Genomic DNA, 12,173 nt, shown 5'->3' on the forward strand with positions numbered 1-12,173 from the left:
AGTATTAATGTCTTCTTCAAAAATACAAAATTGTGGCAATTTATACATTTTTGCTGTCTTTATATGAGACAGACCAATATGATAGTTTCTATGGGGGACCAATGCTGTTGGATGCTTCAGGGCATCCTCAAAGTTGTTTTTAATTTATAATATTCCTTTTTTTAAAAACTTGGTGCACAAAGCACCTGATCTGGTTGATGCATCGACTTCAGCTATCATAAATCTAGTGAGATCATGAAGCTAGTTGCGTAGCGTGAATACTCTACAGAACAACAGTGAGAGGACTCTTTTATTAATCTTGTATTGCATAATTCTGTCACCCTCCTGTTCTTCAAAAAAAAATTGTAGCCATTCCTATCAATTCTAAAATATGTATTGCAAGAAGTATAGTGCATGAACTAAAGGGTATAATATGTATAAACTGACATGGCTGAGAGGTAAATGTATTATTGCTGAAAAGTTTTTAAGATTATTTGTTTTAATTGATTCCCCTGCAGTTTCCAAGAATATAGCTGTAGTGGGAATGTGTATGCAGAGAGTGAATATGAAAGAAGCATGCTGTCTGTGTTTGCTCAGGTCCTGGAGGATGTTGAGGCCCTGAACAGAAAGTACCCTCCAGTTTCCTACTTGGTAAGTAACATAGGTTGCATAGGTAACATAGGCTTAATAACAAATGGTGGTAGCTTTGTGCCTGTAAAATACCTTTGTTCTATGAAAAATTTTTCAGCTCCTCAAATAATTGAAAATGGTTAATTTCTCCATTTGTTACAGCCGTTCTTCTTTCCCCAGATGCTTTTATTAGATTAGATTAGATTACTTAGTGTGGAAACAGGCCATTCGGCCCAACAAGTCCACACCGACCCGCCGAAGTGCAACCCACCCATACCCCTACATTTACCCCTTACCTAACACTACGGGCAATTTAGCATGGCCAATTCACCTGACCCGCACATCTTTGGGCTGTGGGAGGAAACCGGAGGAAACCCACGCAGGCACAGGGAGAGCGTGCAACCTCCACACAGACAGTCGCCTGAGGCGGGAATTGAACCCAGGTCTCTGGTGCTGTGAAGCAGCAGTGCTAACCACTGCCACCGTGCCGCCCTCTCAGCATCTACCATGTTCAACCCCTTAGTTTTATGCTTCAATTGAATCACCTCTTATTCTAAGCTCCGCAGAATATAGTCAAGATTAATGTGGTGCTGGAAAAGCACAGCAGGTCAGGCAGCATCCGAGGAGCAGGAAAATCGATGTTTCGGACAGAATGGCTCCTGATGAAGGGCTCCTGCCCGGAACGTCAATTTTCCTGCTCCTCGGATTCTGCCAGACCTGCTGTGCTTTTCCAGCACCACTCTAATCTTGACTGTAATCTCCAGCATCAGCAGTCCACACTTTCTCCACAGAACACAGGCCTATTCTACTGAATCTTGCCTCATAGGACATTCCTGATCCAAAATCCAGTCCTGTGAACTGTCTTTTTGCTGCATCTCCAGCAAGTATATTCTTTCTTTAGTAAGGACACCAAAACTGCACACAGTATTCCAGGTGAAGTTGCACAGGTGCCCTGTACTATTGAAGTAAGAGTTATTTGTTCCTCTTTTGTAACTGCTTGTTGTACTTACTTGTTAACTTTGTGTCATTCATGTACAAGCATATTAGATTCCTCTGAATGCAAACATTTCTGAATCTCTCACCTTCAAAAACATTTTTTTTTTCTCATTTTTCTCGTGAAAGTGAAATAACTTCACATTGCACTCTATCTGCCATATTCTTGTCCATCTGTCTATATCTATTTGCAACCTCTATGTATACTTGTTACAGTTTGATTTACCATCATGTGAGTTCTGGTACTTAAAAATGAGTATTATTTCTTTCTGTATTGAGACCCATATAAAATGTGTGCAACCTTTTGTTCTGGTGTCTTGGTTCACTATGTTCATAGGTATTTTTTATTCTTTTTGCTAAAATAGCAATCATAAGACCTTTCATTTAAGTATATAAAGCATTACCGGAATTTTTATGTTTAATATTAAAATAATTGACTTCAGGGAAAAAAATTTTGTTATTTTGAGTTGTGAAATCTTTATAGTAAACCATTGCTAAAACACCCTAGGTTTAACTCTGTTAGTAAAGCCGTGTATATAATAATTAATCTTTTGATTTTGCACATATACAGTTGTTAAAGTTCAGTCTTCAGGTCAATTTAGGACGTAGGAAAATAATTGGATGTATGTTAGGGTGAGTTGAGCTGGGGATGGGAACAAGAGGGAGTTCTCAGCAGATGAAGAATTGTGGAAAACACAGCAAAACACAGGCATCTGAGTATGTATTCAATTTTGTTTTCAAATGCCATACAAGTATTTATGCAGGTAAATGCCTTCTTTCATTATCTACGTATTAACTATAAAGGTAACAAACCTGTACAATTAATATCATGTCCAGTGCTTATTTTCCTGCCGGTCAAATGTTCATTGATCTTCTCATGTAATTTGATTCCAGCACACCATGTGCCTTTGTCGAGCTATCATTTCCTTGTTGAAGGTTCCCTTGTCATTTCAGAGATATTTCTTCCAAAAGATTCAGTCCACTAGCATTAAGGTATGTCTATTAGAAACTGTCTAATTTTGATATTAAAATTTTAAAGGTGGCTTCTTGGGCTTTGCAACAGTATAATTCATTTTTAATTCATGTTTAAACATTTTACATAAATGCCACGGGTAACTTGTACTTCAGTTTAGAACGATCTCTTCCTTCATTCTTTATCTCTCTCCATGTCTACTCAGGTTCTATGCTGCCATTGAATTTCATCCACTAATTTATTGACAAGTCCAGTGTCTTATCAATATCCTATTAAAATTTCCTTTGGATTTTAAAATTGTTGTAAACCATCTGCTTTAATAATACTTGCAAATTTGGACATCATCCACTTGAGCTTGTAGGAAAGTCATTGATATTTGCAATGAACATAAGCAGTCCTAAACAGTACTGTGGGATGCTCTTCTACCTCTGAGATTTTTGATTTTGATGGGATGTTGGCATTGCTAGCTAGGTCAGCTTTTGTTTCACATCCCTAATTGCTCTCAAGAATGTGACAGTGAGCTACTTTCCTGAACTACTGTAGTCCTTGGAATGTAGGGACACTCACTGTGTTGTTAAGAAGGAAGTTCCAGGATTTACACCCAGTTGCAATGTTGGACTGGGTGATGTGGTGTGTGACTTGGAGGGTAACTTGCATGTATTAGTGTTCCCATGTATCTACTGCCATTGTCTTCTAGGTGGTGAAAATTGGAGGTTTCAAAACTGCTAATAAAGGGTGCTTAGAGAGTTGTTACAGTGCATTTTGTATGTGCTATCTCTGCACTGGTGGTGAAGTGAGTGAATGTTGAACATATTAGATAGGGTGACTGTCCAGTCCTTTGTCTTGGATGGTGTTACGTTTTTGTGTTGCTTGAACCATGCTCATATAAGCAAGTGGAGAGAATTGCACCTTAACTTGTGCTTTGTAGATGGTGGACAGATTCTGGGGAGATGAGCGGTGCATTACTCACTCTAGAACTCCTAGCCTCTAATGTGGTCATTGCTCATCTCATGGAAATGCTCTGGGACTGCTACAACTACAGTCTCCTTTCGTTGTGCCAGCTATTACTACAACCAGTGAAAACTTTATCCCTTTGATTTGCATTGGTTTTGCTACAGGTACTTGTTGGTACAGTTGTCTAAATGTTGCTTTGATGGCAAGGACAGTCATTCTCCCTCACCTAGTCCTTACTCCTCAGCCCTTCTAACATTCTAACTAGTTTTTACTCCAGTTTTGTATCCTTTCCCTAATTCTGTGTCTCTTAATTTTCCCAGTAGACTCATGATGTAGCTTATCGAAAACCTTCTGCAACTTGATGTATATCACATCAATTGCATTTGTCCCATCACCATTATAATATCTTTAAAGAATTGTCAGCCTGATCATGCACCATTTTCCTTTTTAAAATCATAATTTGCTGCTCCCAATTATATTGGTGAGAGATGTTTCATCTTTAATTAAAGATTCTGAAGTTTCCCCACCATACATATTAAACTACAAGACTGTACCCACCTGCAGCAGTCCTCCTTCATTGCTGAGATGAACAAAGCAGCACACTCATTTTGTAGAGTATGCGTTCTCCATAACTTACCTGAAACATATTTGCTTATGAAAATATGACTTACATTATCTGCCATTCAGATTGCATGTTGACACCACATTTTATAGAACTATAAACTAACATTTCTATTATGCAGGAACTCCTCCACTAAATAATATAACAATCATCACTTTAGCAGTCTCTCAGCTAATTGAAATAAGGAAAGTATTTAATGAATTCACATTTTCCTTCAGATAATTTTCAATGATTCTTTTGCAGTTGGCACTATCGCCTTCTCCTCGCACTCCGACTGAACCAATCACTGTACAGAATAACCAGCAACTGGCCCTGAAAGTAGAAGGTGTTATCCAGCATGGCTCAAAGCCTGGCTTCTTTCGGAAAATTCAGGCAGTTTGCCTAAACGTCTCATCCTCACTGCAGACCAAAGGTGTACAGGATTATAAGGTAACTGCCTTCATCACGTTTACAAAGCTTATTTATCCTCAATAGTATTGATAACCTAAAATGTAACCAGTTTGAGTTGTTATAAATGAATATCGATGCATGTTTGTAAGAACATGTTTTCTAACTCATCTGTTGTACTTGTAGATTGTTAGGGTTAAACGCCTGAGAGCAACATCAACCCAGTTTTCATTCTGCATTAATAATGAGTGTATTGCTTGGTAGTATGTTATAATGATTAGGGTACAATTTGACACCCTTGCCCAATGTCTTTGTGTGCACCCTTAAAGCCTATAAGTTGTAAAGTCTTCATGAAAGTGTAAATGTATTTAAGATAAAACTACAGTTGTTCCTATATATTGCAGCTACACATTAATGTCTTTGTCCATTTGTCATTTGATATTATCATTTGGTAGATTGTTAGCAATGTTCATTGCTTGTACTTTATTTCAAAAGTGGATTAATAATTGAGACTGATGATGTTTTGCATTTATAAAGTCAGTTAAAGTTATAACTTCAGTAAAATCGAGCTTTATAATGCTGATAAATGTGCATGAGTTTAAATTTCTCATGTCCGTTTCTCAGGTACTGCTGGAGAATATGACGAATGAAGTAGAGCAGCGGGTGGAGCCCCATAACGACTATTTCAGCACTCAGTTCCTGTTGTGTTTTGTTGCACTTGGGAACCACAGTGTTACTGTTGAAGCATCTGTTATTGATTCTAATGGCATAATTTGGAAAACAGGACCCAAAACTACTATTGCTGTCAAATCCATGGAGGATCCATTCTCTCAGCAATTACGCCTGCAGCAGCAACAACAGCAGTCACAACAGTCACAGCTGCAAAGGAACGCACTCTGCAGATTTTAGTGACGAATCATTTCAACTTGGGAAATATGCTTTGTGAATATTTTGTCAGGTAATAAGGACTTTGTTAAATATCAGATGATCAGCTTAACATTGGTTGAGGAATATCAGGGAAGTGATTCTTCCTTCAAATTCCCTAATGTTGTATTAAACAGTTTACTCTGAATTAAACTCTTTTTTTTGCAATCTTCAAGTATGTTCACCAGCTCTTTCTGCCTTGTCCATCATAAAATGAAACAAACTGACTATCACTGCTAGTACTGCTCTTTGGATCAGTTGATGTGTGTTGAATTAGATTGCACACTTTATTGTCCTAAACTCCCTACTTTCTAAGAGTATGCAGTGATTTAACTGGCTTTGACAAAGCTGAGGTTCCAAGTAAATCAGTTTTATGTTGATACCTTCCAGAATCTGGCTATGGACATTTTTTAAAGTTATGTTTTTGATTAATTCTTTACCCATTGATTGTTAATTTTGGAAGGTTTATGAGCTAGAATCAAGCAGTGACCGTAAGTTGTGTGTTAATCACGTAGCAATATAAAATTTGTGTCTTCAAAATTAATGGATGAGGAAACAACTTTTAAAAGATCCTATTGCTCCTTTTGCCTTGATTCCCTTAACCAATAAAAATATATCAGTCTGCCTTGAAGATTTCAATTGATTGAGCAACCCACTGAAGGTTTTGAAGAATAAAGTCCCAGATTTTCACTGCACTTTGTGAAAACATGCTTCCTGATTTCACAATTATAAACTGAATTGAAAAAGCCAATCTGAAAGGTGTTTAAGTCCTGACTAGTTACAAAGCCACAAATTACTGCAGATGCTGGTACTGAAAACAACAAATGCTGTAGATCACAGCAGTTCAGGCAGCATCTATGGAGATAGAGCAAGCTAACGTTTCTAGTCTAGATGACTCTTCATCAGAGCTTGATGAAGAATCATTGATACTCGAAACGTCAGCTTGCTCTCTCTCCATGGATGCTGCCTGATCTGCTGTGAAATCCAGCTTTTGTTGTTTTAATTATAAGGCCGCTTTGGATACAAGTCTGATTTTGCAAGCATCACAATTATTAAGTTTATCACAATAAACACAAAAGAATGCTTCTTTATAAAGCAATGAATTCACTATGGAACACCAATCTGTGGCTTCCTACCTGACTGGGTACTTGTTTCTTGTTTTGACTGAGCTGTTTCTTCTCTCCTCATCCTGCACGGCTAGCTGCTAAAAATTACGACCATTTAATTCTTGCTAGCTACTTCTATAAATAGTCAGTGATATTCCTGAGTTCTGGTTAGCTTGCCAATGCATGAGCAGCATACGATGCATCTCTGGTTATCAAGGTGGTGTTTGCCCAATTGGTTTCTTAAGGTGACGGTCATCTTATTGATATAATTTATCATCATCTGACTGATTTCCTAAAGTTTCAAGTCACTTTGAAAGGATAGTACTATCTTTCTTTGCTTTTCAGAGAGATAAGAGTCACATGTTTCACGAATCAAACCTAGCACTGTACTGAATATGTACACCTTAGGATGTCTCATAGGAAATCATTATGTAGTTAATTAAAGACAAATTATATAACAATGTACTATTGGAAGAAAATCCTGTAAAATACACATCACAAGTACTAATGTAAAACTATTTATAGGCCAGTGCATAATTTAAAAGAAAATCAGTTTCTCTTTAAGTGACTAAGTCAAAAAGTTAATCAAAGTTTAAAAAAAATAAAATTATGTGGCTTCAAATGGTTGTCACTCATATTTGTCCTGTAACAAAGCAAGCCATAAAGGTGGACCTCCTTTACCCTTGAGTTAATCTCAATCCTACATGATTTATTTACTGTACACAGATACCCAAATACCATTGCTCCTGCATAACTTCACATTTTTCAATTTTAGCATGATCAGAATTTATTGCCAAATCTGACTTGCTCTAAAAGAAGTGATGGTCATTCACCTTGAAATTCTGCAGTCTGAATGAGTAAAGTGCTGCCATAGTACACTGGTTACAGGATTTTGGTACACTGGTAACTTATTTCAAATAAAGAAAGGTGAATATTTTGTGTGGTGATTTATATTTTGTCAGGAATGTGTGGCTGTTCCCATGCAGCTGCTTCTGTTGCCCATCTGGCAAAGTCTTCAAAGAACCCTTGGCTAGTTGCTCATGTTTCTGTCCTCATGAATGAGTTGCTGTAGAGCAGTCTGTACATGGTACATATTGTACCTGTGGTGGAGGAAATAGTTGTTTAAAGGAGTGCATAGACTTCTGGTCAAGTGGGTACTTTTGTCCTGAATGATATCGAGCATCTAGGGAATTACTGCAGATCCACCTATCCCATTACACTTCTGACTTGTGTCAAACAGGTGATGGTGAAGCTCTGCAGACGAAATTAGCATAGAGAAAAACAAATCTTCTTTTGAGTGAGTGAGCCAGTTTTAAAGCTATTTTTTGCCATCAATCAGATTATTTTGAAAGGTATTTACTGCCATTATATATTTTAAAAAATATATGTTTGGTTTATTGTAAATTATGAAAGTGAAGAATTTCAATTTTTACAAGTTTAAGCTTTATGCATTTCTTCAGATTAAACAAATAGTCAGGATACTAGATCAGGCAAAAGTGAGGACAACAGATGTTGGAGATCAGAGTCAAGAGTGTGGTGCTGGAAAAGCACAGCAAATTAGGCAGCATCTGAGGAGCAAGAAATCAATGTTTTGGGCAAATGCCCTTTATCAGGAATTTCTGAAACATTGATTTTTCGCTCCCCCAATGCTACCTGACCTGCTGTGCTTTTCCAGCACCACACACTCGACCCCAGGATCACCCTTCTCTAGGCAATTTTTATATGAAGGCCACTTCCTGCAATCAAGTGATGAGTCACCTAAACTATCAATAGAATTTGCATTGCAAAAAAATAAAAAATATGCTTCTGGATCCTACATTTGACGATACATTAAGCACTCAGAATCTCCAGTGGGATCTCTGTTAAATGTTTTGCATTAATAATATTTATTAAATGTTATTTATCTTCATTTCTTGAATCATTTCAGTCTGTGACTTTCAGGAAATTATTGAAGTAGTTTGATATTGAAGATCAATCTAGTTTTGCTTCTGCTCAATGTCCTGTGTCATGATTTTCTCACATTCTCTGTTAAATTTTTCCCATTATAAATTTATTTTCTGTGCTCAAAGTGGAATTTGCAAAGAATGACAAATGTGCATGTACAGTGTGATCTTGGGTTCCACAGATTGCTTAAAATACTGTCAGATTTTTTTTTAACCTCCAACATTTCCTTTCTCTTTAATTGGGGGTCTCCTGTGATAAAAGTAAGGTTTCAGCTATTTTAAAAAATAAAACTGCAGTACAGTAATAGTGCATTTATTAATTGTGTTCTCATTTTTATTTCTTAACGTCTTTAATGAACATTTTACTTGGGGGCTTTGGGCTCTGAGAAAACTTGGACTAGGATTTAATATTTTTACCCAATGCCTGAGCATGTGCTCTGTCCCTAATTTTCTAGGGAAGATATTTAAACATACAATATTCTTATTTAACTTCTTGCAGTTTCTACCCAAATGTCTTTCAAAACTATTCTGAGAAAAGTTAAAAGTTTCAAACAGTTAAGAATTTATGTTTAGCTTTTCTAAAGAAAAAATCAGAATTAGTAGATGAGAACTGTCTGTATGTGTAGTTTTAGATTTCTGAATTTCAAAAAGTTTATGAAACAATAAAATATGTGAAATATTGAATTTGTTCGTAAGTGTATTCATTTGGAGTGAGTAGCCTTTAATTGCCTTATCATTTCTGTTCTATTCCCTACAGGAAAAATGTAAATTTGTATTGCTCACGATTGTGTAGCACATACTTGTTTTTTCAGGTGAAAACAAACCTCCAGTTGAATTTTAAATGCTGTAAGTATTACTTGAATGTGTTGATAACTTTGCATTTTCTTATATTTGAAAGAAACATAGATTGATAGGTGGATATAGCGATTATAGAACACTAAATTCAGTACCAGTAATGATCTTTTAGAAAATCACAAGCTAGCACTGTAATATATAGAATCCCTTCACTGTGATCCAGCCATATATCTTTTTATTGCTTAGGGATCCCAAAATCTACCAGTAAATTAAACCTCATGTCCAGCCCCTCCTTGCACCATTACCAGTTGTACAAAAAAATGTTTTGCCAAACCTCATACTACCTATCCACATTAATTGTAAATCAAAGCTGCAGGGTCCAGCAGCTATCCTGTTGTAGTCAAACACAAGTATCTGAGGACTGTACTAGTTAACAATATTTCCCAATGCAGTTACAGACACTTGCCATTTCGATCAAAGTGAAGGATTGTGACCAAATGTAGTAAGCTCCATTTTCCTACACAACATTGTTAAACCAAACACTAGATAAATGCAATTAATGCATTTGATATATAATATATTGCTACTTGTATCATTTCTCAGTGAATTTCAGAACCCCGCCCATTAGGGTATCACTGAAGTCCTAGTAAACGTCACAAAACAGAATTGATCTAAAAACTGAATATGAAAGGGCTGTAGTGAAGTGATAGTGTCCCTACCTCTGACCCAGAAGGACTGGGTTTAGGGCCTACCTATTCCAGTGGTATGTAATAATATCTCTGAACAGCTTGATGAGAAAATATATGTATGTTTTTAAAAAACTGAATTTGACTTATTGATCATTATAAATTTGTGGCCTTGATATGTTTTGCTTGGCATAAACCCATCCAAAAAAAAAAGTAATCGTCTGCGTGTGTTATGACAATGCAGGTCTTTTATAATATATTAAAATAAACCTGCTTTCTCTGCTCTTATTTCAAATCTGTCCATTTTAAATTCAATTAGAATGAAAATTGCTCATGAAACATGCCATATTTTAGTTGCACCCTTACACTGGAGAATATGTGGTATAAAGTGTTCTCAAGCAGGTAATGTTCTCCTAATATAGTATTTGTGCTCATTACAAGATTAAACCCATTCTGTGGTATCTTCAAATGAATCTAAATGAAGGGAGATGTTGATATCTAGTACTAGCTGTAAATTTCTTGGTGTCTGCTACTTTGGTTCTGTACTGATGTGCAAGCTTGTTTAAATGCAAGAGCTACATCAATTAATGTCACAAATTACAAATGAGAAAGCTTGACTATACAATAACAATTGTCATAACTTGCCATCTTGAATCATTACAGTCCATTTGGTTGAGATCCTTCCTTTCTTTGGCAGTTCCTCAGGGTTGAGGATGACTTGTTTCCACTCTGTTGGAGGAGGTAGTTGTGCAGTCGCTGAATAATCCATCTGTGGAGCTAGTTTCTGCCAAAGGTGGATCAGGTGATGTTGGATGAGTTGGATGGGTATTATTTTGCTACTTGCCTCTGAGCCAAGCTAGTGCTCCACTCAGTGCTGCTTGGAGTGGTTGGTGCTTTTGCAAATGCTTCTCCAGTCTGTGCATTCTAGGACAAGCAATTCGCACATGTTTGTGGGGATGTTGCATTTATTTTGGGGGCCTTGTGGCATTTCCTTTGCCCTCTTAGTGATGACTTAACATTGTGGAACTCAGAGTAAATCATTTGTTTTGGGAGTCTTGGATTCGGCATTTGGACATTGTGGCCCACCCATTGCAGCTGGTCATGCATTACCAATGTCTGAATACTGAGGATATTCGCCTGGGATGGGGCATTGGTATGCCCCATTCTACCTTCTTCAAAGGAAGCAGCAAATCCATAACAATACTCTATAATGAACAGTTACCTAAATGTTCCTGTACTGACACTTGATCCATCTGGTTCACTTCATCCCTAAGAAGCAGCTCCCAGCAATGTTTTCTTCTTGTTGAATTAGAAACATACTTCTGTAGAAAATTCTCCCGAAAAAACTGAGCTCTGTCCTCCTTTCCAGTTTCTGTCTGGATAATTAAAGTTCCTATGATATTTTTTGCACCTTGCCAATTTGTTCCTCTGCATCTTTTCCACTAGTGGACTCAGACCATAGCTAGTAGTCTAACTGTACATTTTTGTTTTTTAATTGAAGTCAAGTAGGTCTGTCCATGACCTTCGTGGAACATCATCTCTGTCCAGCACTTCAGTCTTTTCCTTAATCAATTTGTCACCTCTCCACCCCACCCCTCCCCTCTATCTTTCTTGATTACCTTGTATGCAGATTCATTTAATAACCAGTTCTGCCCTTATTTATACTAGCTCGCTATTCTGTGTTATAGCCACAACATCATATTTCCACATGATTCTGCACCTGTAACTAACTCAGCAATCTTTTTTTTAGCCACACTCAATGCATTCGCATGCAGGCATCATCACCCAGATTCAGACTTTGTCAGTTGCCTCCATACGCTGAATCCACTGAATAACTTGCTATTTTCTATTACAGTGCTCTCTTTCACTTTGTGTTCTCTTTGGCATTCATCTCTAATACTATTTATTGGTTTGAGCGCCATGCTAAGTTAGTTTAATATCTCTCCCCACAAAGAAATTGGTCTCAGCTGTGCTTAAGTACAGTTTGGTCATCCCTGCATAGGATTAATCTTAGCCCCATTGCACTCTCCAGCACTTTTCCATTACTTCTGTACCATCTTTCAAACCACGCAACTGTTTGCTTTTTTTCTTGTATTCTGATACTTGTGTGTAGAACCAGGAATATTCCAATGATTACTACTTCTAAGGTCCTTTTGCAAATTTCCTAACACCTTAAGTTTT

The 12,173-nt window shown here is 37.0% G+C and overlaps 1 protein-coding gene across 2 annotated transcripts in view; it reads left to right on the forward strand.

The window, feature by feature from the left end:
* The window catches only part of ints7 (integrator complex subunit 7), a 64,356-nt gene extending 58,026 nt beyond the window's left edge, over positions 1 to 6,330 (forward strand). For both annotated transcript variants that reach the window (XM_060831483.1, XM_060831484.1), the window contains 4 exons: positions 498 to 630; positions 2,497 to 2,595; positions 4,395 to 4,580; positions 5,163 to 6,330. In XM_060831483.1, the coding sequence (XP_060687466.1) occupies positions 498 to 630; positions 2,497 to 2,595; positions 4,395 to 4,580; positions 5,163 to 5,447 (703 nt within the window). In that variant the 3' untranslated portion in view covers positions 5,448 to 6,330. The remainder of the gene's footprint in view (positions 1 to 497; positions 631 to 2,496; positions 2,596 to 4,394; positions 4,581 to 5,162) is intronic.
* Positions 6,331 to 12,173: the final 5,843 nt, after the last annotated feature.

This window comes from Hemiscyllium ocellatum, chromosome 10 (assembly GCF_020745735.1).
Source record: "Hemiscyllium ocellatum isolate sHemOce1 chromosome 10, sHemOce1.pat.X.cur, whole genome shotgun sequence".
In the NCBI taxonomy this organism is placed as follows: domain Eukaryota; kingdom Metazoa; phylum Chordata; class Chondrichthyes; order Orectolobiformes; family Hemiscylliidae; genus Hemiscyllium; species Hemiscyllium ocellatum.